Below are 26,289 nucleotides of genomic sequence, written 5' to 3'. Positions count from 1 at the left end.
TACATTTCATCAGGAATATTGTGGGACTGACTGTAACTAGGCATAAAATTGCCATCACTCCATCATGAATGTTGTCATGAGCATTCGATATTAAAATATGATGATATTTGTGAAGAAGTGCTATGGAAAGGCTGTAGAGCAGCAGGGTTGTCTTATTCTGCCGCTGAGCTACAGATGTGCTACAGGAAATAAGCTACAAAATTATAAAAATCTCCACTTAGTTAAAATGAACAATCATTTTTTTGCTGAAATATAAAGGTATCCAGCTTTCATGTGTCACAGTTGTATAGTTTTATTGTACTAAAGAATCGATCAGTATAAACCGCAACGTAGTATATCAGTATTTTCCCGGGTGTAGCTGATTAATGTGAGAACAGTTTTATGACTCGTAATGTTAGACACGGTACAGATACAGCGGTTCTCACTTTTTATACTTTTTATTTCATTGTTTCTGGATCTGCTGCTCCCAGTGTTTTAGGTGGGAATAGAGATGGAGATAATGATTATTTTGAAAAAGGGGGGATGGAAAGTAAAAATAAATGTTTCGAGGAAGATGCGCAAAGTTTGGATAAGTGAAGTAAGCATTTATTGCACTATACGGTATTTAAGAATATTTTCTCAGAATCGTAAAACCTGTCAATACAAGTAAAATATTGGTTCTTTCTTTGTGGTGTGCAGCCTTGATGTCATCCTGGAGACCCCTGTGGTTGTTCTGCCTGAGTCCCTCAACTGTCCAGACGTTCTGGTGGCGCACCTGGGGCAGATATCAATATCCAACGCCTTCCCTGCACCACACCAACGCCATGCTGAACCACTCTCTGCTTTCCCACCCAGCAAGTTAGTACACTGATTTGTTTGTATAACAGGGAAGTTGGTAGGTGGTGGTGACCATCATCCACTCACTTGATGTAGTATCATCCACTCATTTGATGTAGTGCTACCCACTACTTCCTTCACCCTTAGCATTCATATTCTGTGTCTGCCCTCCTCCTTTTCTTCTTCTCCCATTCTTCCTGTCATGTTTTATTACTCTTTTTTCCATTTGGGGTGGCCCTACACTAAGTGATAAGCCTAATGGTTTTCTGTAACCCAGAAAACCATTTACAACATGGATGGTAACCACATAACCAAATAATGGGGTGATACGGAGCCTACAGTGGTGCCTCTTTTAACTGGATCAAGAGACGCAAATGTGGTGTCCATCCAGGAACCAACCTTCAAGCTCTTCCCTGCACCTCATTGTAGTGAGGCACTGTCTGCCTCAAGGGAACAGTGATTCACTGGTCGGCATGGCCTTAGAGGGGCAGTTGTTTGCCTGCGTTTTATAGGTCTGCTCAATTAGACTGTCTGGGGTTACTCAGCAGCAACAACAACAATAGTGAAGAGGGATGGATGGTAGTACAGTGTCATATTTGTCATATATATATGAGTAGTGAAGGTTTATAGTCTTATTGCAGTGGCTGATTTGTGTAAGAGCAGTGAAGATTGTTAGTCTAGTGGCATGTTTGTGTAAGAGTAGTGAAAATTGACAGTCATTAGTAGTGGATGGTTTGTATAAGAGCAGTGAAGATTATTGTTTGTTAGTTTAATGGCTGGTTTATATAAAAGTAGTGAAGAAGATTGACAGTTGTAGATGCAATGGCATGTTTGTATAACAACAGTTATGGTTGACACTTATTAGTGCAGTGGCTGGTTTGTTGAAAAGTGAAGATTACCTCTGTTCTGTATATAACTGTACTTAGCAGACACTACTCATTTAAGGTTAATTGCATAGAGCTTTTTAAGTGTGAAAGTGCTGATAATTTAAATCCTATGCTGTTCTTTATTCTGGGTTCATTTGCTGTGGTCAGAGTTATTTATCTAATTGCATCCATAATCTTGGAGCATATGCCATACTTAATATTGTATCTCATGAAAGTAACGTTATTTGTGTCTGCATTATAAATATTTGTGAGAACTGTGTAAGATGATCTGAGATGCAGAGAATGGAGCTGAACATCTTAGTTCCTCAGAGCAGAGGTTGAAGTATGATATGTTATTGTCAGTAGTTTATATTAACCTTTCTTGTTACCATGTTGGCTGCTGAATAAACAAAGTGTTCTGCCTGCAGACCAGGAGGGTTTTGCTCATTCAGGAGGGTGGTGGTGGCATTGTAAATATTGCTAAATTTCCTTCCCCCCCCCCCCACGCTGTCATACCCAAATTTTATATAAGGAGTCACATAACCCTTATTGAAGAAAAATAATTGACCTTTGGTCCAAATACCTGCAATGATTCTTTTTCATTGGTGTTAAACATATTAACATAGTACATAAATCCTTTTCATCATTCATCATCCAATCCTACGTTGCCCCATGAGGAGCGTAGGAGCCCAGCCGAGGCTAGGCAAGTTGGTCCTGACATTTAAGATAAGAGTGACCAGCCTCTCTCTTTCGTGAGTGGCATTACATGAGCAATAAACCCCACCATCCTTTGGATATAAACCTACACAGGCTCAATCCGACTGGAGAGCCGTAATTACCCACTAAACCACCAGGTGCCAAAATTTGGTTATATGGTTACCACCCAGCTTAGTAAATGGTTTCCTGGTGTACATGAAGCCATTTGGCTTGTCACTCTTGTAGAGTCACCCGCAGGCAGAAGGAAGAGGAAAGAATGAAGGAACGAAAGACAGAAGAGGGAGTGTAAAGTCACCCATAGGCAGAAGGACAAGGAAAGAATGAAGGAAAGATAGACAGAAGAGGATGGAAGGAAAGAAAGGTGGAAGATAAATCCACTTAAAAAAAAAAAAATGTGAAGTGAACACTGATGTATATTTTTCAGATCATATAGGCATCTGTGTTGACATCAACCAAATGGATCTTAGAGTAGAGTGAAGTCCTCTGTGATAGCACAGAGTAGAGTGAAGTCCTCTGTGATAGCACTGGAGCAGGAAGACCACTACCCATTCGTTGCAGAAAGTGTATCTGAACTCCCACCATTGTTGCTAGGGGACTCATCGCTGTACTTTCCTAAGGGTCATAATTACTGTCATCCTCATCAGTCGACACATCATATAAATATATAAATGTATCAGATTCATCCCCTGATGACTGTTTCAGCATACTAGGCATATATTCCCTGTCACTCCCGGATGGGGGGTAGCCTAGAAGTCCCTGTTGCAAACTCGTATAACTCTCCGTACACATTCAAGAGCCTAGTTCAGTGGCTGTTATGCAGCACTGTACTCTGTCCACTTTAATTTGGCCCAAGCATGTTATCTGTCCAGCCTGAATGCAAATTGTTACTGGAACATACTAATCACAAAGAAGTAATGTGGAAAAGATGTAGAGCTGTTGTATTGTGTTAATCTGCCAGTGATCTGCAACAAGAGTTTAACCACAGAATAAAATATTGCTCACAAAGATTTGTTAAGGAGAGGATTGAGCGCCACAGTATTTTCTTACTCTGCCATTGAGCTTCAGGAAATAGAGTCCAGTGAGTGGATATTTCCTCATTGTATTCTAGTTACATTCTTTGTTTCTCATTAACTTTGTCAGGGTGGCAGAGTACCACGTGGCAGTGAGGGATGTCAGTCTGTTCTATCTCAACGTGGAGGAATGCCTCAAAAGTAGGGACTCCAGTTTCCAGTGGTTTCAGTAAGTTATTGGCCTTGTATTAACTTAGTATTAGTGTCATGTTGTCTTCCTTCAGTTTTGGTTGAGGGAAAGCTACATGAGAACCTACCATATCTAGATGCAGGTTTAGGTTTGAAGTTACTTATATACTGTAGTTCCTTTTAATACATTTCTTGGATTACTGATAATTTTAGGGATATACTATTGAATGAATTTGGGACAGTGTGTAGGAGGAGGAAGCTGAAAGTTAATGTAAACAAAAGTAAAGTTATGGTGTTTGAGAGGAATGAAGTCACAGAGTGTGCAGTGAGGTTGGATGGTGAGGATATGGAGAATGTGAGTGCATTCAAGTACTTGGGTAGTGTGATGAGTAAGGATGGAACTTTGGGGGATGAAGTACGTGAAAGGGTACAGCAGGGAAGGAAGGTTGTTGGCACACTGAAAGCAGTGATGAGAAATAGGGAGGTGAGTATGGAAGTTAAGAAGTCACTGCATGATGGTATTGTGATCCCTACCCTGACGTATGGAAGCGAGGCGTGGACCTTGCAAGAGGGGAACAAGTCAAGAGTGAGAGCTGTGGAAATGAGTTACTTGAGAGGAGCATGTGGAGTGACATGGAGGGACAGGTTGATGAATGAAGAAGTGAAGGAACGTTGTGGGGTAGATGTGGATGTGGTTGAAAAGATTAGGAGAAATACACTGAGGTGGTTTGGACATGTGGAGAGGATGGAGAATGAAAGACTGACTAAGAGAGTGTATGTAGGTGAGGTGGAGGGAGGGAGAGGGAGGGGTAGACCGAGGATGAGGTGGAGGGAGGGAGAGGGAGGGGTAGACCGAGGATGAGGTGGAGGGATGGAGTTGAGAGGTATATGAGGGAGGGGGGGTTGAGTTGGGGGGAGGGGAGTCAAATGGTGGGTGACAGAGTGACTTGGAGGCGTTTTGTCTGCGGCCACCCTTTGCGGGATTAGGGCGTCGGGCTATAGATAGATAGATACTATTCGTAAAACCTTTTTTATGTGAGCTCATTTGCTCAGTTCACAATATACTCTATAAGCAGTGTAATAGTGACTTTAGTGTTAGTCAGTTTATGTATACACAGTAAAAAAAGTATCGTTCAGGAGGGGTATGATGCCATCTGAAAGGATCAGTATAGCTTGTGTAGTACTTGGTAAACTAATTGATTTTCATCTGAATATGCCTCCAATAACAATATCAACCATAAATTGTCATATGAAACCTATCTGTGACATAATTATGTAAGCATGTTTGACAGCAAGGGGGGAAAAAGGGGGGAAAATCATCAGACATTTCTAGAGTCCATTGTCCATGGCATCAAATTGTTTTGGGCCAAATGTGCACCAATACTCTTTTTATCGTGTGTACATTATCATGCTTCATACCAAAGAAAGTTTCCAGAGTTGTTAAAAGAAAAACTTCTGGCAATTGATAGATAGATAGATTATACACATGTAGTGTGTAAAAATATTGCATATCATATGTAATATTAGTTGGCGTAAGAACAACTGGTAGTATCATCTTCATACAGTATCATCTATTTTTCTCTTTATAGCGACCAATTCATGATTATAGCGTGAGTAAAATGATACAGTATGTTTTTGTTTACTATGTCTGCTTCACCTTGCCTTGCACCAAGCATTAGCTTTGTCTGTTGTACTGAACAGTACTGTAAAAACTTAAGTTAGATTCAGTAGCTCCAGTTTATAACCTAATACTTTCAATTCATTAATTTTTTTTATTTTTTTTATTATACAGTAAACTTACTACACCATTAATAATTTTGTTCAACTGAGGAGAAACCATATACAGTGACCCCTTCAGTTACACAGTTAATTTATCATCTACTTTTTCCGTGGAAATGAAATTGTGCAAAGTGTACCATAGAATCCCATGTTAAAGGGGTAAATTGGTAGGGAATGAGTTATTTGAGAGGAGCATGTGGAGTTACATGGAGGGACAGACTGACAAATGAGGAAGTGAAGGAGTGTCGTGGTGTGGATGTGAATGTGATAGAAAGTGTTTGGAGAAATACATTAAGGTGGTTTGGCCATGTGGAGAGGATGGAGAGTGAGAGACTGACAAGGAGAGCGTATGTGAGTGAGGTAGAGGGGGAAAGAAGGAGGGGAGGCCGAGGATAAGATGGAGGGATGGAGTGGAGTGGTATGTGAGAGAGAGGGGTGTGACCTGGGAGGAGGGCAACAAAATTACCGAGGACAGGGCAACATGGAGGCGACTCCTCTGTGGCCACCCTTTATGAGATTAAGGTGTTTGGCAGTGGATGGTGGTGGTGGATAGCTATGACAGATCTCCACTGCACTGACTAAAATTTCTCAGTAGCAGGATTTTTTTTTTTTTAACAGAACAAAGGAAGGAAAAACAAATGAATAAAAAAAAATCCATGCACCAGATTACTGGTGTCCTCAGTTCATAAAATATCTGTAACAGTTAGACTTGAACAGCAGTAGGTTGAAGTTTGGAGGGAAACAACTCTGGGGAAACGAGTTCCAGAGAGATGCAGTTCGGGGAATGAAAGAATGCGAAGTTCTGCAATATGGCTGAGTGACATTCCAGTCATGAATGCAGCCAGTTGCCTGTGTAACGCAAGGGAAGGCATGGAGAGGTGGCACCATGGATGCAACTTCGTCTGAGCAAATAGAAATTTGTCAGTTTTACAAGAAGGTTCAGGTGGTTAAAGAGAACCCTATTAACCCATTGGCATAATAGTATTGTTTATAATTTATTTTTGCTGCCACCAAATTCTTAAACTGATGACTGATGCCACTACTGAAGAGGTTATAAAACTGAAGCATTTACCAGTAAATTGCATTTATAAATGTAGCTTTATTTTGTCATTTTCTTCTGTGTATGCATGACAGAACCTCTGAAGATTTGCTTGTGTCAGGTACTGCACTGTTTGCCATTGTGCAGTGTTACATATTTTCCTCTTTTCATCATCCAGTAGCCATAATTACGTTATAATGGACCTTGCCATATCAGACGTTTGATTCTAGTAGACACTTTCATTTTGCTGGATTTTCATTTCTTACATCAAATTCAGTTTTATTTAGCTTAAAAAAAAAAAGGTAAGTAAAAGTCTGGAGAAGCCAGTGCTTTGTGATTTTTTTTTTAAACTTTATTAACAGACATACATGTGGTAAATTGTTCTGCAGTGTTGACTGTGTGATAACTGTGTCTAGCACCACATTTGTATATTGCACATATTCAACCCTTGCCAGGCTGCAGACCTCATATGATGCACAATGAAGGTCTGCACAGCTCCAGTGCAAGCCTCATATGAGGTACAATTTAAATTGGCTATAAAACAGTGACTGAAGGAAGGTAAACTGCTTACAAAGAATCAGCCCAGCAGGGTTTAACTTGGGGTGATATGGTGCCCCTGTTAACTGGGTGGGGAGGACAAATGCAACGTTCATCCAGGAACCAAACCTCCACACTCTTTCTCATGCCTCACTACTATGGTGAGATGCTGTCTACCGCAAGGGAAAATTGGTTCATTGCGTGAGACAGTCCTGCAGGGGTGGTTGCTTGCCTGTGTATGATGGGTCTTCCCAGCTAGGCAGACTGGGGCTACTGAACAACAGTAAAAACAGCAGAGTATTTAACTCCACAATGTCTTTGACCCACATACTTGCTCTGGACTTTCTCCAAAAATATGAGACTGTAGCATGAGAAATCTTGATTATATTAGACTTTGCTTTTATAACAGTCATTCTTCCCCAGATTAGTCAGATGAAATGAGGTTATACTCTTAATAATGAACCTTGTTTCCAGTTAGATGACTTTGCATGTTTGTTGTTATCTGTTATCATATCTGCACCAGTTCAAGTTGATTGTGACTCACTGGAACACATCATTGCACTGTTTGATACTAGGGAAAGTAATAACAGAACACCTTTCCACTGGCATAACATGAATTAAAGCTGTCACTCCATCTTTAAGTGAGAAGTTGAGATTTGGATGATGATTATACATGCAGAAGATACAGCTGTTACAGCAAATTATACAAGTCATTATTTGATATGATTATACACGTCTGTGAATATATACTTAATTTGAAGCTAGGGAATCAACAGGGGACTGTGTGTGAATTTATACAGAGGAGCAGGTGAAAAGGTCTTGGCTTTTCCATTTTTTATCTTCATAATTGATACCTTTTGTTAACTATCTGGCAGGTGTATGGGAAGCACATCTGTTAAGAAAATAAACATATATTCATGGTTAAACTTTCGAGTTGGAGTCAGGATTCCAGGGACTTGAATGTTGTGTGAATGAGTGTTTGGCCTGTTTCACTGAGCATGCTGTTGGTACCTGCAGGTCTCCCACTTTTGTACATTTTCCTTCCTTGTTCTCAGGGTCCTGCCACATCTTATCCATAGGTTGGAGTAAAAGGTCAGGAGTTTGGTGATGATGATGATAGTGATGATTCATTGTTTTGTTATTAAGTTGTTGATTTTGCACTAATTTTAAAGATGCTCATGTTTTATTATAAAGTTGTTGAGAAGTCAGCACTAAGTTTCAGTGCTTTGATCCCTTTTGTCTTGAGGTAAAAGCACTTAGTCTTTTTAGGAGTTTCACATAATATAGTAATTTCCCAGTATACATAATTGACTCAAGAATGCTTTTATTTGTTGTTTTAATTGGTGTGGCAGGTTTTAAACACTTCCTTATTCAGCTTCATTAATGCTCCAGTACACTAGAGATAATTAAGTAGTTCATATAAATGTTCATTTTTTCACACTTGTTCCTGTGGTTCATTCTCGTTAGCCCCAGCTTGCCTTTATGTGCATCATTATATAGATCTTGTACATTGTTATCAGCCTGTAGAATGTTTACTACCTGTTTCCTGCATAGAGAAAATACCAAAATAAAAGTGTTTGTCATCATCTCCAATGCATGTTCCCTTGTGGGACTCTTGGACCCTTGTGGGACTCTTGGACAGGAGATGCCTGTGACAGAATCATCTCCAGGCTACTTTATCCTCATAGGGCTATGTCTGTCTATCTATCTGTATCTATCTGTCTATAAATAGATAGATGGATAGATAGATACACCTGTAACATAGAGTTTCTGGTATCAAAGCAATTTTTGTGTCAGAACACTGTGGCATGATGTTAACTTTGTTCAGCTTTCAGTTGATCTGTTGTCGTACAGCATTTTGCTGATCTTCGTTTACTCTCATTCACTGTGTTCAGTTTCAGCAGTTAAGTCCATCATTGCAGTGGTGTACAGTATTTTATTATTTCTCTTTATCTTAAAGGATGGTTGTATTCAGTTCTGGAGAGACATCAAAGGCAAGGGGTTAGATATATCCTTCAGTAAGCCATTCTCTAGGATGCTGTCATCAGCTGAATATGCTGTAGTAATAGGAAGGGGTTAATGATATGCTGGTACTGTGGCCTGTTTACTGTAGGTGTTTTGAAAGACTTCGTAGTACCACTTCTCCAGTGATTTATTTTGCATATTGCACCATAGCATTCTCATGCATGTTTATATATAATGTTATTATTGACATGCAAGAGGATATTGAAATGTAATGTGAAAAAAAAAAAAAAATGCTCAGGAGGAGGCGGTACAAACTCTCCGAAGCCACATAAGGAATTATTGTCAGGTAGGTTTTGTGGTTCGTCTGCCATACAAGTTTTTTTTTTCTAATGCGATATGTTTATATATTCTTGTATGTTATTTTTGCATTGTATGTTAAAGTGCAAGAAATATAAGCATCTTACAAGATAATTTTTTAAAAACTGTAATAGGCTGGCATGCAAAATATTGATAATGGTGTAGGAGAAAGACAAACACACAAATACAGTACACAATTTATTATTATAAAAAACAACCATTACTAACATTTACATGAAAGGTGAATGTACCATAAAAACATAAAAAAACACACATTCTGTGTCTCGTGCATCAGTGTATGCAATTACACAAACAATAATCTGGTATTGAATGAAAACACGCGACATGAATAGTAACAATGACGTATATGAGGTATATGAGGGAGGGGGGGGTGAGTTGGGGGGAGGGTAGTCAAATGGTGGGTGACAGAGTGACTTGGAGGCGTTTTGTCTGCGGCCACCCTTTGCGGGATTAGGGCGTCGGGCTATAGATAGATAGATAGATAGACGTATAATACTCTAGGTGGGGGGGAGGGGAGATGTAAGCTGACGGCATACTACAGGGGGTGGGGGTGGGGCTGGGGAGAGGCCTGGAGGGGTGGTACGAGGGTATAGAGGTGGGAAACAGACACCACAAGACAAAGAGGAAAGGCAGAGAGGGAGTACAGGGGTGTGGAGGGTGAGTAGGGAGGATATAACCCTTCCCAGGGAGGGCAGAAAATGGGGGGGGGGGAACCACGGTGGCATGATGGAGGATGGTGGGGGAGGGGGAGGGAGGGAACAAGAGGTGGTCAGAGGAGAGGGAGGGGGAAAGGGAACAAAGGTATTGGGGTAGAGGAAGGTGGCAAGAGGGTGGTGGGGGAATCACCCCCCCCACCATGGGTAGGGGCCCAAATCCTCCCCCCTCCCTACTCAGGACTTAGTTCTCATTGGTTTGCATCGATATAAGTCACAATCGGGCCGAAGCCTAGTGTCCACAGTTTTTTACGAAGGGTCTTTAATATATTCTATTAGGCATCAATCGAAATTCTGGTAAAGGATCGATCGATCCTGTTAGTACTTCAGGGGTTAAGAGAGTTAGAGAGGGTACAGAGGGAGTGATTGGTGATGAGCAGTGTGGCTTTAGGGGAGGGAGGGGATGCATGGATCATGTGCTTGCTGTGAGACAGGTGTGTGAAAAGTATGTAGCAAAAGATAAGGGTGTGTTTTGGGTGCTCATGGATTTAGAGAAAGCATATGATAGAATTGATAGAGAGGTCTTGTGGACTGTTTTAAGATTGTATGACTTGATGGTAGGTTGCTAAAAGGAATGAAAAGTTTTTATGTAAATAGTAGAGCGTGTGTAAGAGTGGGAAATAATGTGAGTGATTGGTTTCCCGTCAGAGTGAGGCTGCAGCAGGGATGTGTGATGTCACCTTGGTTGTTTAATATGTATATGGATGGCATTGTAAGGGAGGTGAATGCAAGAGTGTTAGGTGGAGGACTGAGTCTGGTGAATGCTGATGGTAGAGAGTGGAATCTGAATCAGCTGCTGTTTGTGAATGCTACTACACAGGTGGCTGATTCTGAGGAGAGATTGAGGCAGTTGGTAGAGGAGTTTGGAAGGGTGTGTGAAAGGAAACTGAAAGTAAATGAGAATAAGAGTAAAGTGATGAAGTGTACGAGGTTGGTAGATGGTAGGAGGATGAATATAGTTGTGAGTGGTGAGTTGCTTGAGGAGGTAGAGTGTTTTAAGTATTTAGAGTCACATGTTGCTGTGGAAGGAAGAATAGATGCAGAAGTGAAGTTTAGAATGAATGAAGTAGGAAAGGTGCTGGAAGGAATGAAAAATGTTTAGATGTCATTTGCTTAGAATGGATGTAAAAGAAGGCTGTATGAGGGTGTTGTGGTACTGACTGCATTATATGGGGTTGAAAAATGGAATATGGGTGTAGCAGAGAGGAAAAGTTTAAATGTAATGGAGATGAGGTGTCTGAGGAGTATGTGTGGAGTGACGCATATGGATCGAGTGAGAAATGATGAAGTGCGAAGGAGAACTGGAGTTGTGTGGGAGATGGCTGATCTAGTTGAGCAGAGGGTGATGTAATGGTTTGGGCATATGGAGAGATTGGATGATGAATGATTGGTGAAAAAGATAACTGGATCTGATGTGAGAGGTGTAAGGCTGAGAGGAAGACCACGAATAGGATGGATGGACGGTGTGAAGAGAGCGTTGGATGCAAGAGGGATGTCTGTTGAGCAAGGAACAGTGGCTGTGTGTGACAGAAATAAATAGAGAGAAATTGTGAATGAATAAATGATGATGCAGCCCTGAGGGGATATTCTCCTTCATTTGGTCTGATCAACTGATCAGGTCAGGTGTGGGTAAGGGGATGGGTCTATTATGATGTGGCAGGGGTAAATCAACTCAGCTGTCGGGCCCTGCTGCGGATGTCACTGATTGCACTGCGCAGTTGATCCTCATGAGGTGTGGTGTGGTGAGGATCTGTCCCTTCTCCCCTTTGGGGCTAAGATTGGAATGAATATGTTTGAGTGCAAGAGTAAATAGGGAGTGTGTCGTCCTGTCTCGGCTACCTCCTTTTCCTTGGGGGAAGCAGCCTGGGTATATAGATAGTACTGTAATAGGCAACATCAATCACTAAGAAAGAGGTGTTTGGGAGAGCCTCCTGTGCTGACAAGGACATCTCATGGAATACAACCCTAGTAGTAGTAGTGGTAGTAGTAGCAGTAGTTGTAGTTGTAGCAAAGGCTTATCTGTCTTAAATTCAGTGGAGTGCAGGCTGAAGTTGCCCTTCTCCAACAGTCTACCATCCTCCATCTGGGCATTTGAAGGATGGTTGTATAAGACAGTTGAGCCGACCGCTCTTATCAATGCCACCACCTGAAGGCATCCTTTCCAGCACCAGAATACAACCCTATGTTGAACTAATCTTTGTTGTTGTACCATCAGTCCACTGTCTACAATGGTGATGAGTGCTGAGGACCTGTATAGTTGCAAGGACCACGGCTGCCCCATCCTGCACAGCACCACGGTAGAGCTGCGCCTCAAACATGAACAGGCTGCATATCTCCTGGCAGACCATGAGTCTGGACTGTGCTACCTACCCTCAGACTTCTTTGTGGACATTCACCCCACTACCTCCAGGGATTCTGTCCAGGTACATGGAAAGGGGTGGAGTATTATGTGGTAATAATGTTGAGATGGAAGGATGGGATGTAGAGGTGTATGAATGAGAGTGGTTTGAAGTGGAGGGAGAGCAGCCAGATGGTAGAAGGACAAAGCAATAGGAAGGCAGTGTGTTTGTGCCCACTTCCTCAGAGATTGCGGCATCATAATACAGATAAATTAAATAGAATGACAGTTTATGATAAAATATCCTACATTTCCCTCATTGATGTGAAATAGGCCTTGTTGCTGTAGACACTTCCTGGGTTACACAAGCAGTGGATTGTGAAAGGTTTTGTTCAAGTGGAAATTTTCATGTCCTGTATCCCTGTGGTCACACTCTATGACTTCATCCCAGGTCTGTTGGGGGTTGCAAGAGTCAGACCAAAAAAGATGTGGGATGAGGGATAGGGGACTGAATAGGGAGGTTGCCAGAGATCAAACAGCATGGAGAGCTGCCATTAGGCGACCAGGGCTGATGCATGCAAGCATGCTGGAGCCGTTGTAAATGATACAGTTGAATATGTAATCCATCAATATGTATGCCTAAGCAGTGAATTCATAGTGTATTTTCTGTCATCTAAATACTGCCAGGGATATAATGTGGTCTCTTATAACTTAACCCATAGACATACCAATGACGACCTGCGTCGTTGTGCATTTATCAACCTTTAACCTCAGTATGACGACTTTGCCCATCATCCGATGTAATCTCAAAAGAAATGTTTAGGGAGTCTTCATTCGTGTTGGATGACGGGTAAAAGTGGGCGGAGCTAAGCCTGCCACAGCTGGTGTGTGCGTGCTCACTTGGTTTGCTCGGCTCACTGGGTGTGAGGTTCCTCACAGGTAGGATGTACACCTCTTGACCTCCTGCCGAACACTTATGTTCCTTTTTCTCGCGTATATATGCGGCGTTATTATTTAAGAAAATACAACAAATAATGCATTATTGGAAAGGAAATTTATTCTGCTACGTATTGAAGCAAAAAATATTATTTCTTCTTGATTTTTTTTTTTTTTTTTTTTCTTTTGCAAATATTTTTTTAAAGGACAGAGTAAAACTTTAGCATGTCAGCTAACTTCTACTCACTTTTTTTGCATTTTATTTTGTATATATTGCCTTTCTGGACAATGTATGACAGAGCAAAAGTCGTCATCTTCAAAATGAGACCGAAGTGGCCTTTCTTTGATGAACAGTAACTTTCCTACAAGCGTTAGAAGTAAAATACCGTATCTCTACGCGACAGTTCTGAAAGCTCTCTAGCAAGAGTTACGTGCACAGCCGGAATTTACGCTCCTTCCTTGATGTGAAAGGGTTAATTGATCTGGATGATGGTCTTGGGCCCTCAGAGGTCCCCTAGGGAATAAATGATTGACTGTTACCATTTCTATTATCATCGAAAGAAGTGAAATTATGACGATGATGATGATGTTGGAGATGATGTTGATGATTATCAGGGTGATAATCCTGATGTTGAAGATGATGGTAGAGGTGTTAATGATGATGATGATACTGTTGTTGATGATATAGAAGAAGAACAGTAACAAAACCAATCCATTATTATTGTACTCCATGGAGGGTCTGAGGAAAGACTAATGTAATCCAGAGTGTAAGGTGTAAGCCACCATACTTCCTTGGCAATGTTTAGGTGACTGATTGAGCTCCGGTTACCTCTTGCTTCAAAAAGTGGTAAGTTGGCACATGCTCTTCTCCAACCCCAAACCTCTGTCAGACACACGGTAATCATTAATAAACTGTACACATTGCAGTAATATAATTGAACATACTGAACACACTGCAAGATGTTTTTGTAAAGATTGTGTGAAGTCAAGATTTACATAACGTGGGGAGATTCTGTGTAGTCCAGTACTGTACATACAAAAGCAGATGATGGTTTATTCCCCTTTTGGTAGTGCATTTAGGTTTATGTATCATGTAATGCCATTAGAAGAAGGAGGCTGGTCATATTCACTTAAATATACAGACTTATAGTAACAGCCTTAAGCCCCTGTACCTCAGAGGCTGTTACATTAGATGAAAAAAATCTTCCTTCTCATCTTGGAGGTTCACAGTTGTTATATACATGTCTTTTTAGAAATTTGTTGCTTCCATACACTTTCACCTCAGTTTTAGGAGTGTATGTTATGTAGTTGGTTTGTTTTTATCAGACAGAACTTAACTACATGTACAATTTGATTACTGGTAGCTACTGAGCAGTGTTTGCATTATATTTGAGAAGCCCTACTTACAAGGTAGGAATGAGTCATTGTGGTTAGTGGTCAAATGAAAGCTCCAGTCTGACCACACGACCATGAACGGAGTTGAAAGGGATTAAGGATGTTTGTCTGGTGAGATGAGTCAGTCTGTAGTCATTTTTATATTTCAGGTTGAGGGTGGTATGGTGACCCCATTGAAGATCAGTGTGTCAAGGCAGCAGTACCAGCAAGTGACCAAAACATTGTCAAGTCTTTCAGTACCCACCGCTGATATCACCACACACCACCCACCATCACTGGGTTAGTACTGCTTTCTTGTGTATATGTGGATCAGTGGGCCAAATTTCAAGCACTTGGAGATTTAATAGCACCTCTTACCCAGGGACGTATTCTGTATATTACTATCTATCTATCTACCTATAGCCCGACCCCTAATCCCGCAGTGGGTGGCCGCAGACAAAACGCCTCTAAGTCGCTCTGTCACCCACCATTTGACTACCCTCCCCCGACTCACTCCCCCTCCCTCGTATAGCTCTCAATTTCATTCCACCACCTCAACCTCGGTCTTCCCCTCCCTCTCCCTCTCTCCCCTCCTCACGCTCCCTCTGCCTCACTCTGCCTGTGTGCCTCACCCAGTGCTGTACATAGTGAAGGCATTTTGTAAATATTTTCATGTAAGTGTGAGTTGTAAATATTTTCTTGCAAGTGTAAGGACTGTATAGTGAAGTCAAGCTGTAAATACCTTCTTGTAAGTGCCAGGACTTTACGTAATGAAGTCAGGTTGTACCTATCTTCAAGTAAGTGTAAGATAATGCATTCACAGTGAGGAAGACATGCAAATTGTGATAGATGCCGAAGTATTAAGTAATCAGAAAAGTGTACTGAACATTGCTATACCTTCCCAGCATAAATACCTGAGTATACCTTACATAGAAAACGGCTTTCTCACGTACGTGGTCAGCGTGAGAGAGCGGCTATACCTGTACATGAGTATGCAGGACTCAATAAAACTCATTTCCGAGCCTCGGTGAGCATTTTAATGGCAAAATTCATTGTTTCCACACGAAAATCTATCATTTTAACCAAAAAAAGTTGAAAAATGGCCGGCACTGGGGTGACCCACAAGGCTAAAAATAGCTGGCACGCAGCAGGTTAACCTACCTCTGTACAAGGTAGGCTGATTTTGAAGCAAATCAAGATCTGGGACGAGTTTCCAGATGATGCTAGAGCAATTAACACGAGCAGTGTTTACGTATTTTGCCTGAGGGTTTTAAGTTTGATGGAGTTTGGTTGAATTTAAACAATACCACAATTATGGATATCAAGAAGAATGACGAAGTGCTTTCCATCAGGATATTATATAGGCTTACCTCCCAATGCGGATGTGGGCCAAATACTGTACTGTACATGACACTTGCCTAGCTAAGCTGATGACACTCACTCATAGACCAGCTTGCTCTCTTCACCTTAATATCCTGTAATTTCCTTTTGGGTGGATCACAAGGGAGTCAGGATAGTCACATAGAAGATCCATCAGTGTTACTGCACCCAAATGCGGCACAATCAGATCATTAATAAGGGGAAAAAGCACCAGTAAACTAACACAGCACCTCCCCCATTTTGCAGCTACCAACAGTTTGGTTTGGCAACATTACATTATTCAGCGCTTATCTTGGTGTTTACATATGTAGAGATGAGGATTAAAACAGAAATCTTCAGTAGCTCAAATTAACAGAATCTACTACAATTACATACATACATACATTAATTAATCCTGTGTCACCCCATGAGGAGTGTAGGAGCCCGGGGCTAGGCAAGTTGGTCCTGACATTTAAGATGAGAGTGACCAGCCTCACTCATCCCTGAGTGGCATTATGAGTGCAATAAACCCCAACCATGCCTTGGATATGAACCTTCACCGGCTCAACATGTCCCCCAAATAATAAAACTCTTCCACATACTCAAGAGACTCACCAGCAAGATCAATCTTTTCATGCCTGACGATCTCCACATGCTCTCCCTGACACACCGCACACGTGAAATCAGCATTATCTTGCAGTCTAACTAATATCACTTCATCTCTTATGCACCCACTTATCACTGATGCTGCACAAGATGGAATTACTTCCCATGCCCTTGTGGCAAATCGCACATAGCCACTCTTCTTTGACAGTGCTGCCATCAACCATCACCTTTATTTTATTTGCATTTACTCTTAAGCTCTTATGCTTCATAGCATTTCTCCACTTCCTAAAGCTTTGCTGAACATATATTTAATTTTTTCATTCCGCTATACAGATCCATTGCCAGAGGAAGGAGGAAGTAATGGAGGGCTGGATGCATCTCAAGGTCGTCGTGATAGTGTGTCAGCAGCATCATACACTGATTCACCCACCATTGCTGTCAAGGGTAAGAGAGGAAGAGCGCTCATCAAAGTTAAGACTGGTTCACACTAGCAGTTTCAAGGCTTGTTGGGAGAAAATACAATACCTTGAATACTTATTGTGTAAATTGGCAGATTGAACCACCATCCCTGCTTGAGTGAGAGGATCAGCACACTAACCATTTTGTCATGGCTGCCATCCACACACTGACATGCACACACACGTACTTCATGATTCCACTCAGATTATGCAGTACCAATCTTTAAGTAGACTTATTAACTAAATTCAGCCCTCCAAATTGCATGATCTCTTGCTACCTCTTCATCAGAAGGCTTAATCTAAGATCACCTCTCGGCACTTCATCACATTTTTCGTGGATGGCATAGCGGATGTCATCCAGATTCATGCTCGTATATCTCTCAAACAACAGTTCATCATAGTTCACATGGCTGAACCACCTATTTCTGTCATTATATTAGACCTTGCACATACTTAACCTACTACCTTTTATCTATGTATTAGGCAACCTGTCCCTCAGTAACAGTACATTTCAGTGTATCTGTTCTTATTTCATTGCATTTATACTCTTGTTGAGCTGCCATCTTCATTGCCCATTTTTTGCAGTCATACAGCATCGCAGTTGCTCAGGTAATGCAAGTTGTGTCTGTTCAGCTTGCCATTTAAGTACAGGAAGAGCCCTTTAGTTGTCCAAAAGGGCAGTAACTGCCTAAACTTTTTCCAACCACATCTGAGTCCTGCTGTGATGAGTTCCAGTGTTTGTACCAGTACTAATCGTGTGACTAGGTTTACAAAATTTATCATCAGCTCTAAATATTAGGTCACCAGCATGTTGAAGTGCCCCAGGTAGTCTGAACTGTCCCTGAATTTCCATGATGAATCCTTAGAAACCATAATACCTGTGTATAAAAAGTGACTTCAGAACAACCATAGATGTGCATCTACTTTTACTTCAGAATCATCAGTTTGTACATGACACTGTCCACCGTATCTGCTTCTCCAGCCTACTTACATTAATAATAATAATAATCATAATAATAATCTGGCCTTTTGTTTCTCAAAAGCGCCAGTTTATCCTTTGGGAATTCACTATCCCTCGACACACATACATTATTTTTACAATTACAAGAATTGTGATATTTCTCATTTATCATACAAGCTACATCATATGTACACAAAAGTGGCAATAATTAAACCTATAAAAATCATCCATCATAGTACCTCTCTCCAGGTCATAGCATTTTGAAAAAAGAAAGGCTTTCAGCTGTCTCTTAAAGGATTCAACAGTAGAGAGTTGTCTTATGGACAGTGGCAATCTGTTATATAATCTAGGGGCTTTATATGCAAAAGAACGATCAGTACAATACTACCTGGGATAAACCCGGGTAGTGCCACCCCCGTTTGTGTCACCCTAATGTAGGAGAAAAGAAAGAAAGAAAAAAAAAACACAAAGAACAGAAATGGAGAAAAGCAGGGTGTCTGCGAGGTCACCACGAGCAGGTGGGGTACAACTTGGTTACCCCTCTAGGAAAGGTAACCCAAACTGAGGTGCCGCAAAAGTGCTGAGATGGTATTGACAACTTTTCCCAATTCAAGCTTTATAGCACCAGCAAATACGTCACTTAGGCAAGACCTCATTGGTTATGATACTGCCACTGCGCAATACTTGAGCAGCTATATGCACCAAAGAAAATCTGGTGCATATAGTTGTTGAAATATTTGTTGTTGTTGCCCCAGGTTCATCTGAACATAACCCAGTGAAATGCAGGTTGAAATTGCCTTTCTCCTGTAGTCCATCGTCCTCATTTTGGGGAATAGGAGGTTAGTTGGGAGTGTTCATACAGCTTTGTTGATGCCACTGCATGAAGGTATCCATCTCCAGTCCCAATTGTTGTATTAATGTTGGCTATTAATATGCATACTCTCAGATATCAACCTCGGCATTTATAATATGCATACCTCTTAGCTATCAGCCTTGGTACTTATAATATGCATACCTCTTAGTTATCAGCCTCGGTACTTATAATATGCATACCTCTTAGTTATCAGCCTTGGTACTTATAATATGTATACTTAGTTATCAGCTTCGGTACTTATAATGTGCATACAGTACCTCTCAGTTATTGACCTCGGTACTTATAATATGTTTACCTCTCATTTATCAACCTCGGTACATATCATGTGCATATCTTTTGGTTATCAACCTTTGTACCTCTCAGTTATCAACCTCAGTACTTACAGTCTTTGTTATTCTTTTAAATGAAAGAGTATATTTTTAATTCCGTCCGTTCTAGGATGTAATTTACATTTTGTTCTTCCTCATACCAGGCAATATTATTCAGCTAAAAACAGTATCCTGGTAATGAGGACATTACATTAACCCCTCCAGTAAGAAAAGAAAAAAAAAGGTAGGGGGGATCTATCCTAAACTGAATGAAATATCTGGAGATAGCAAGAATAATGTAAGAATGATGCCTTAAAGCTGAAGTGGTTGAAGAATTTGTATTATCCGTACAGTCATGAAAAAACCATTGTTATTAAAGCCTGTGTCTCTTTACCCCTGGCCAGGTTCCTTCTCTATACCAAGCATGTGCATTGAGCTGCCAGGTGATGTGGGTGAAAGGGATAAGCCTCTTGTTAACCTGCTATTAGAGGACATCAGGGCAGCTTATGAGTCCTCCGAGCCCTTCAAGACTCGTACACAGGTGGGGATACAAGCTGCCATGATCTTAGTTTAAGTTCTCGGTAGATTAGTAGTTGCCAGTACCATATTAAACTTCTTAATTATTTTTATTGTTAAAGTATTATAACTTTTTTAATTTGTGTTATCCATCTGTGGATCTATTTTTCTGTAATTGTTTTAGTAATGAAAGGCAAATAGAAAACCTGAAATTTTATCACAAGTTGTTAAGGGTTATTGCTTGTATCTTTGTTTTTCCCTTTTAGGTTTTATAACATTCAGTGCTCTTATGCATATAGATACAACTTTATGTATGTAGACGCAACTTTATTTATGTAGATGTGACTTTATTTGTGTGCAGGCAGGAGGAGAATAGTCAGAAGTACAGTATATGGAAGATGAGTGTTGTTTGTTTGTTTGTTTTCTGTCTAGGATGGTGAAGAAATGGAAAATCTATCTATCTATTGCCAGACGCCTCAATCCCGTTTGGGGTGGCCACAAACAAATCGCCTCCAAGTCGCCCTGTCCCCCGCCATTTCACTGCCATGCTCCCAACTCACACCCCCCTCTCTCATATACCTCTCCACCCCATCCCTCCATCTCATCCTCGGCCTCCCCCTCCCTCTTCCCCCCTCCACCTCACTCACATACACTCTCTTCGTCAGTCTTTCACCCTCCATGGAAAATGTGAGTGCAATTAGGTATATGGGTACTGTGATGAGTAAGAATGAAAGTTTGGAGGATGAAATGCTTGAAAGGGTACAACAGGGAAGAAAGCTTGTTGGTTCTTTGAAAGCAGTGATAAGAAATAAGGAAGTAAGCTTGGAAGTAAAAAAGTCACTGCATGATAATATTGTGATTCCAACTCTGTTGGACCTTGTTGGAAGGACACAAGTCAAGAGAGTGAGTAGTGGAAATGAGTTATTTGAGAGAAGCATGTGGAGTTACATGGAGAGACAGTCTGGCAAATGAAGAAGTGAAGGAACATGTGAATGTGGATGTGATAGAAAGCATTAGGAGAAATACATTGAGATAGTGTGGCCATGTGGAGAGGATGGAGAGTGAGAGACTAATGAGGAGAGTGTGTGTGGGGGTGAGATGGAGGTGGGAGAGGGAGAGGGAGACTGAGGATGAGATGGAGGGATGGAGTGGAGTGGTATATGACAGAGGGGATGTGTGAGTTGGGGGGAGGGTATCATCATGGCAGGGGACAGGGCAACATGGAGTTGATTTGTTTATGGCCATTCCCTTCAGGATTAACCCCTTAACCGCGGGGCGTCACTTTCATGACGCTTGGGAGCAAGGGATCATACCGCGGGGCGTCGCTTTTGTGATTCTGTGTTATTTTGAATTCACCTGGGCTTTCAAGTGGGGGCTTGTATCATCTATCAGTACTGACAATGTCCAACACTAGTCAGCACTCCTAATCTCATCTGTACTCCCATCCATTGTTGACAATTTAGCCATTTCTCCCCGTTCTTGACTCCCCTCCCTACCCCCCCTCCATTACCCTATCCTCTCGCCTGCCCGGCCGTGCTACGCTAAGTAAATCTTCCCTGGAATTTTTCACTGATTTCATCCATTGAAATAAGCCCTATGTCGTATTCTTAAACCAAATAATATATACAAGAAAGAAATCAGGTAAGTGAGAGTGCCATACACCTGGAATTGGCTAATTATCACCTGACAACACCTCACGTGCACTCGTTCGCTAATTTTCGCTGTTTTTTTCCCCTTGAAATATGCCGTATAATCTATTTTCGTAATAAATATACATGTAAGGAGAGAAGGGAGAAGCCTAAGTGATATTTACATTCACCTGGAACTACCTAATTTATAATGTATTGTCTAGATTTCCTGCCAATCATATCAGTGCTACACAAAGCTGTTTCAAGATTTAACATTGGTAGCTCTGATTATATATCTCCTAAGTAGGCCTCTAATCTATTTTCGTAATAAATATACATGTAAGGAGGGAAGGGAGCAACCTAAGTGATATTTACATTCACCTGGAACTACCAAATTTATAATGTATTGTCTAGATTTCCTGCCAATCATATCAGTGCTAGACTTAGCTGTTTCAAGAAGTAATATTGGTAACTCTGAATAACCCCTAAAGCAGGCCTCTAGGCTGGGTGGCCTGGCCCCTGCGTTATCAGTGTACTCTCATCTTCCGAAGTGAGAGGACGTATGTTTCATCTTGCTAACTTCAAGGCCTTTTTTCACCCCCATGCAAATGGCTCTGTGACCTTTACCCCCTACTAAACCTCGTGTGGAAAGAGGTAAAGGGCTGACAATTGATAAAAGAGTGACTACGATCTTTCTATTGAGTAAAACAGTGCAAGTGGAATTGTAAATAATGTGTAAATAATGTGTAAACAGCAAGTGAAAGTAATGAATGTAAATATACGTGAACAATGGAAAATAGTTTTATAAGTTATTTCAAGTGACAGTGCACAACACAGTGTAAATAAAATAGAAATGTAAATAACGTAAATAAAATAGAGAACGTAAATAGAAATGTAAATGAGTAGTATTATAAGAATACGAGTATATACCCTAGGAGTAATGAAAGTGAAAGTTTCACTTTAGCATGTCTGAATGCTATGAGTTATGAGAGTGAAGATGAAAGTGACAATCACTCTCAATGCCAGTATACAGGACGAGAAAGTGAATGCTACGTATTTTACTGAAAGAAATTGAATCCCTACAGTGACAATAAACTAATACTACTGAAGGAAACTTATGGATAAAGACTGTAGATATATATAAGTGTTATATAGTAATAGAAATATAAAGTGTGAGGGGTTTTATGAATAATAAATGACAGACTACCATGAGCGAACTAGTGCCAGTGCGACGATCAGACGCGCTCGTAATTTCCATTGCTTTCACAGTGTTTTTTTTTTTAGTATGGATCCCAAACTACTTGAAAATTGTAGAATAGTGTTTATAGTGTTTGTATCTGGCTGTGGTAATCATATTACGGGTTGTCGGGAAGTGTAAAGTGGAGACTTCGTTACCCTACTTCAGAGGTCTCCACAAGTCCTACGGTAACCGACGAAGGCTCAACAATCATTCCAGGAGAAAGCTGAAGGTATGTGCCATAAGCATATGTAATTTTATTATTCTAGGACTAATAACTGATTTTTGGCAAATATTTTTTGAGAGTCTGTCGGAGCCCAAATAACCCCGCGGCACACGCAAGTCATTGGTAAACAAGCCCGCGGTGTAGGGGTTAAGGCATGTGTCTGTAGATAGATAGATTGTCTTTTACTTTAGCTGGACCTTGCACTTAACAGATTCAGCGTTCTTTGTGGAATGAAATACGGGCAGGAGGAGGAAAATTTAACCGTTTCACTGTAGTATTGTCTTTTGTACTGTGCTTTATTCTCCAGATGGTTTTATTGAGCTCAGGAGATACTCTTAGTATATTAGAGGTTAGCTGTGGCTTTTGTCAATCTTCAAGTATGAGAGGTCTTCATAGGTTGACTAAAATCATTTGGATGTAGCAGCAATAAACCAAAAAAACAAGAGCAGTCCGAGATTGCACACCTCCTCCAAGGAGGAGATGTTATCTTGTAATTTTTGTGCAAGCATTGCAGGTATTATTTATCAAGTTAGAATTTAAATTGTTGAAATTGCCACTATCCCACCATCATAAAGAATCCATTAAGAAGTTCACGGATCCGGATGATGACCTGGATCACCACCAAAATCTAATGGATTGTTCCTTGGGCCATGCCCTACCCTTCCAAAATGAATTCAGCATAATCCATTCATAACTTATTGAGTAATCTTGCTAACAGACAAACAAACCAACATTGGCAAAAACAACCTCCATGATGGAGGTAAAAAAAAAAAATCACAAGAATGAAGGGGTTAAAAGTATGCACTGTTCCCCCAAACAGGTGACATTACGATCATTGATTATGGAGGACAAGCAGCAGTCTGACCCCCAACACAGGTACCTGATGAAGTCAGAGTCATTTGTACCTGAGACAGCATCATCAGGTCAGCATCATCCCCATAAGGATTGGCTTCATCCATCAACAGCAGAGCATCATCCATCATCAACTTATTTCCTCTCAGATGGGCATCAGATGCCAAAATTTATCTCATCATCCTGCCCTGAGCTCAACCAGGCACCCCCCACACAATTCATCTCCTCCTCCCTCCCCAGTCAGCTCAAACTGGAAAAACCTTTCTTCAAGGCTCAGCAGAAGCCATCAGCACCTCTTTGTGGCTTTATTAGAGGTAAGTTTGTGGGCTCCTGGGCTTTGGTTCCTTCTTCCTTGCATTAAAAAAAAAAAAAAAAAAAAAAAAAAAAAAAAAAATGACTTGTTGGTTGTTATATCATGTAGCTGCCTTGGTTTGCAGTCTACTTTTTAGAGAGAGTTAAGTCCCTCACACATATACATAATTATTAATCAGTCACAGGGCTTGTCAGCATCAGCAGAGTTCTTAGGTTAGTGCCGATAAACTTTGTCTGAGTACCATTATTGTTTATCACTCTTGTAATATATAAACGAAGAAAAGGATCATTGATGCTCGTTCAGAGTTGGAGTGAAAATTATTACGCACTTGATTATCGTATAGGCCTTGTCACTTTCCTGGTACTTGAGATGATAATGAAAGAGATTAGTAAGAAACTTGCAGCTGTTCTGGCTCTAGGCTTATCTAAATGTGAACCTGGTGGGCTTCAGATTGAAGTTGCCTTTTTCCTGTAGTGCGCCATCCATCATTTGAGGGGATGGGGAGGGATTTAAGGGACATTTGTATAACTAGGCTGCAGACCCACCTGGTTATTTCAGTCCCACCACATGAAGGAATCCCTCTCCAGCTCCAAGTCATATTGTTCCTGTAACATACGTATATGCAACACGATTGGCTTACAGTATCATTATTTTCTATCTCCTTGTCATCAAGAGTCATTTGTTTCTGCATGAAGAGCATTAGGGCCTTGGACTATGCTACTTAGTCCCAACATTTAAAGCCAGAGTTTCCAGTCAGGTTTCCCTGAGTGGTATTACTTGAGCAATAAACCCCAATCACTCATTGAAATCAAACCTCCTGGGCCAATCTGGTTGGAGTTCCTTAACACACTAGACCACCAGGCATCTACTTGGTTATATGGTTACCACCTCATGTAGGAGACAGTTTCAAGGCTGCAAGAAGACATTTGGTTGGCTCTCCCTTAGTGCAGAGCTATCTGAAGGTAGCATTGCATCAAGTGAATGGATGGTGGACATCACCACCTAACACCTGCTGTATTATATATGCAGATATATATATATATATATATATATATGAAATCTTGCCCCAGTATTTCAGGTGGAGGTAGCAGACATGCAACAAGGTCTGTGGGATAATATGCAACAATAAGCACACACTTCCAGTCATATTTTGGCCTGTATGTTATTACAATAGAATGTGTGCTTCTTTTTTTTTCTCATACGGTCAGTCCTTAAGCCTAGGTTATGTACTGATGTAATTGTATCTTAAGTGGTGCAGTGTTAAGCAAGACATGCTTTTGATTCATGATGGAGGGGTTAATATCACAAAGAAACATTCATTTCTGACCTTAAAGCAACATAAGAACAAGAGCAGCTTGAAATGACGAACAGATATTACCATAATTCATTAGAAGCCTATTAATGAAACAGTTTGTTGTGAAGCAGCTTTAGAATCACAAGCAAATTTAAATGAAGAATAAATGTTAATTCATCAACGTCTTCATAATGAATTGATATTAAGGGGAAACAGCTTTAAATGAGGAGTAACTATATGGTAGTTCTTTTTATCCATTGTGCAGGACTGCCGAGCCAGGGTGTACACCAGAGTCACAGCAAAACTGGAGGGAGTACAAAGAGTCCTGCCACACCCCCTCCCTCCCCTACTCCCCAGGACGACCCTCACCACCACTCCAACACTCTCGTCACCATCACCATCTCAAACACTGACAGGCACTGCCCAGAGTTCTACAGTAAATATGATGGGGTGAGGCTTAAATACACCTCTTGTTTTGTTGCCTTAGACACGTTTTCAATGGTATAAGTTTGATGTTACTATGCAGAATCATCTTAAGGCATGCTTTAGCAAATAACAATAAAAACAGAACATGATTAAGCCATTGTTTAACTTATGGTGGTGTAAATAGGATGATCTTGCTGTAACCCATTGTTCATCTGGGGTCCCTTCATCTGAATAACTCAGACTAGCAGCAGTGAGAATGAACATGCCTAAGTAACAGGGGATAAATACAAAGTGGTAACATTTTTTCACATAGTACTTCCTTCAAGATATAGGAGCCCAAGACTAGGCCACGATAGTTGAGTATATTTAAAGGTAGTTGACCAGACTATTTCTGCTGCTGACATTTCCAGTTCCACTGCTGGTATTTCTACTCCTGCTGCTGATATTTCTACTCCCACTGCTAATATTTCCACTCCTACTCCTGGTATTTCTACTCCCACTGCTAATACTTCCACTCCTACTCCTGGTATTTCTACTCGTACTGCTGGCATTTCTGCTCCCATTGCTGGTATTT

General features: G+C 40.9%; 1 protein-coding gene across 1 annotated transcript in view; it reads left to right on the top strand.

The window, feature by feature from the left end:
* Nucleotides 1-26,289, top strand: part of LOC145389865 (intermembrane lipid transfer protein VPS13D-like) — a 138,805-nt gene that overhangs the window by 67,600 nt on the left and 44,916 nt on the right. Inside the window, 9 exon segments of the mRNA XM_080264994.1 lie at nucleotides 679-837; nucleotides 3,540-3,638; nucleotides 5,188-5,208; nucleotides 12,225-12,432; nucleotides 14,828-14,957; nucleotides 16,956-17,066; nucleotides 19,628-19,764; nucleotides 23,651-23,996; nucleotides 25,555-25,739. Of these exon segments, the coding sequence (XP_080121120.1) occupies nucleotides 679-837; nucleotides 3,540-3,638; nucleotides 5,188-5,208; nucleotides 12,225-12,432; nucleotides 14,828-14,957; nucleotides 16,956-17,066; nucleotides 19,628-19,764; nucleotides 23,651-23,996; nucleotides 25,555-25,739 (1,396 nt within the window).

The sequence above is a fragment of the Coenobita brevimanus genome, unplaced genomic scaffold (genome assembly GCF_032717465.1).
Source record: "Coenobita brevimanus isolate Jiangsu-jjx unplaced genomic scaffold, ASM3271746v2 jjx.HiC_scaffold_2565, whole genome shotgun sequence".
In the NCBI taxonomy this organism is placed as follows: Eukaryota; Metazoa; Arthropoda; class Malacostraca; order Decapoda; family Coenobitidae; genus Coenobita; species Coenobita brevimanus.
This window is presented reverse-complemented; position numbering and strand designations above follow the sequence as displayed.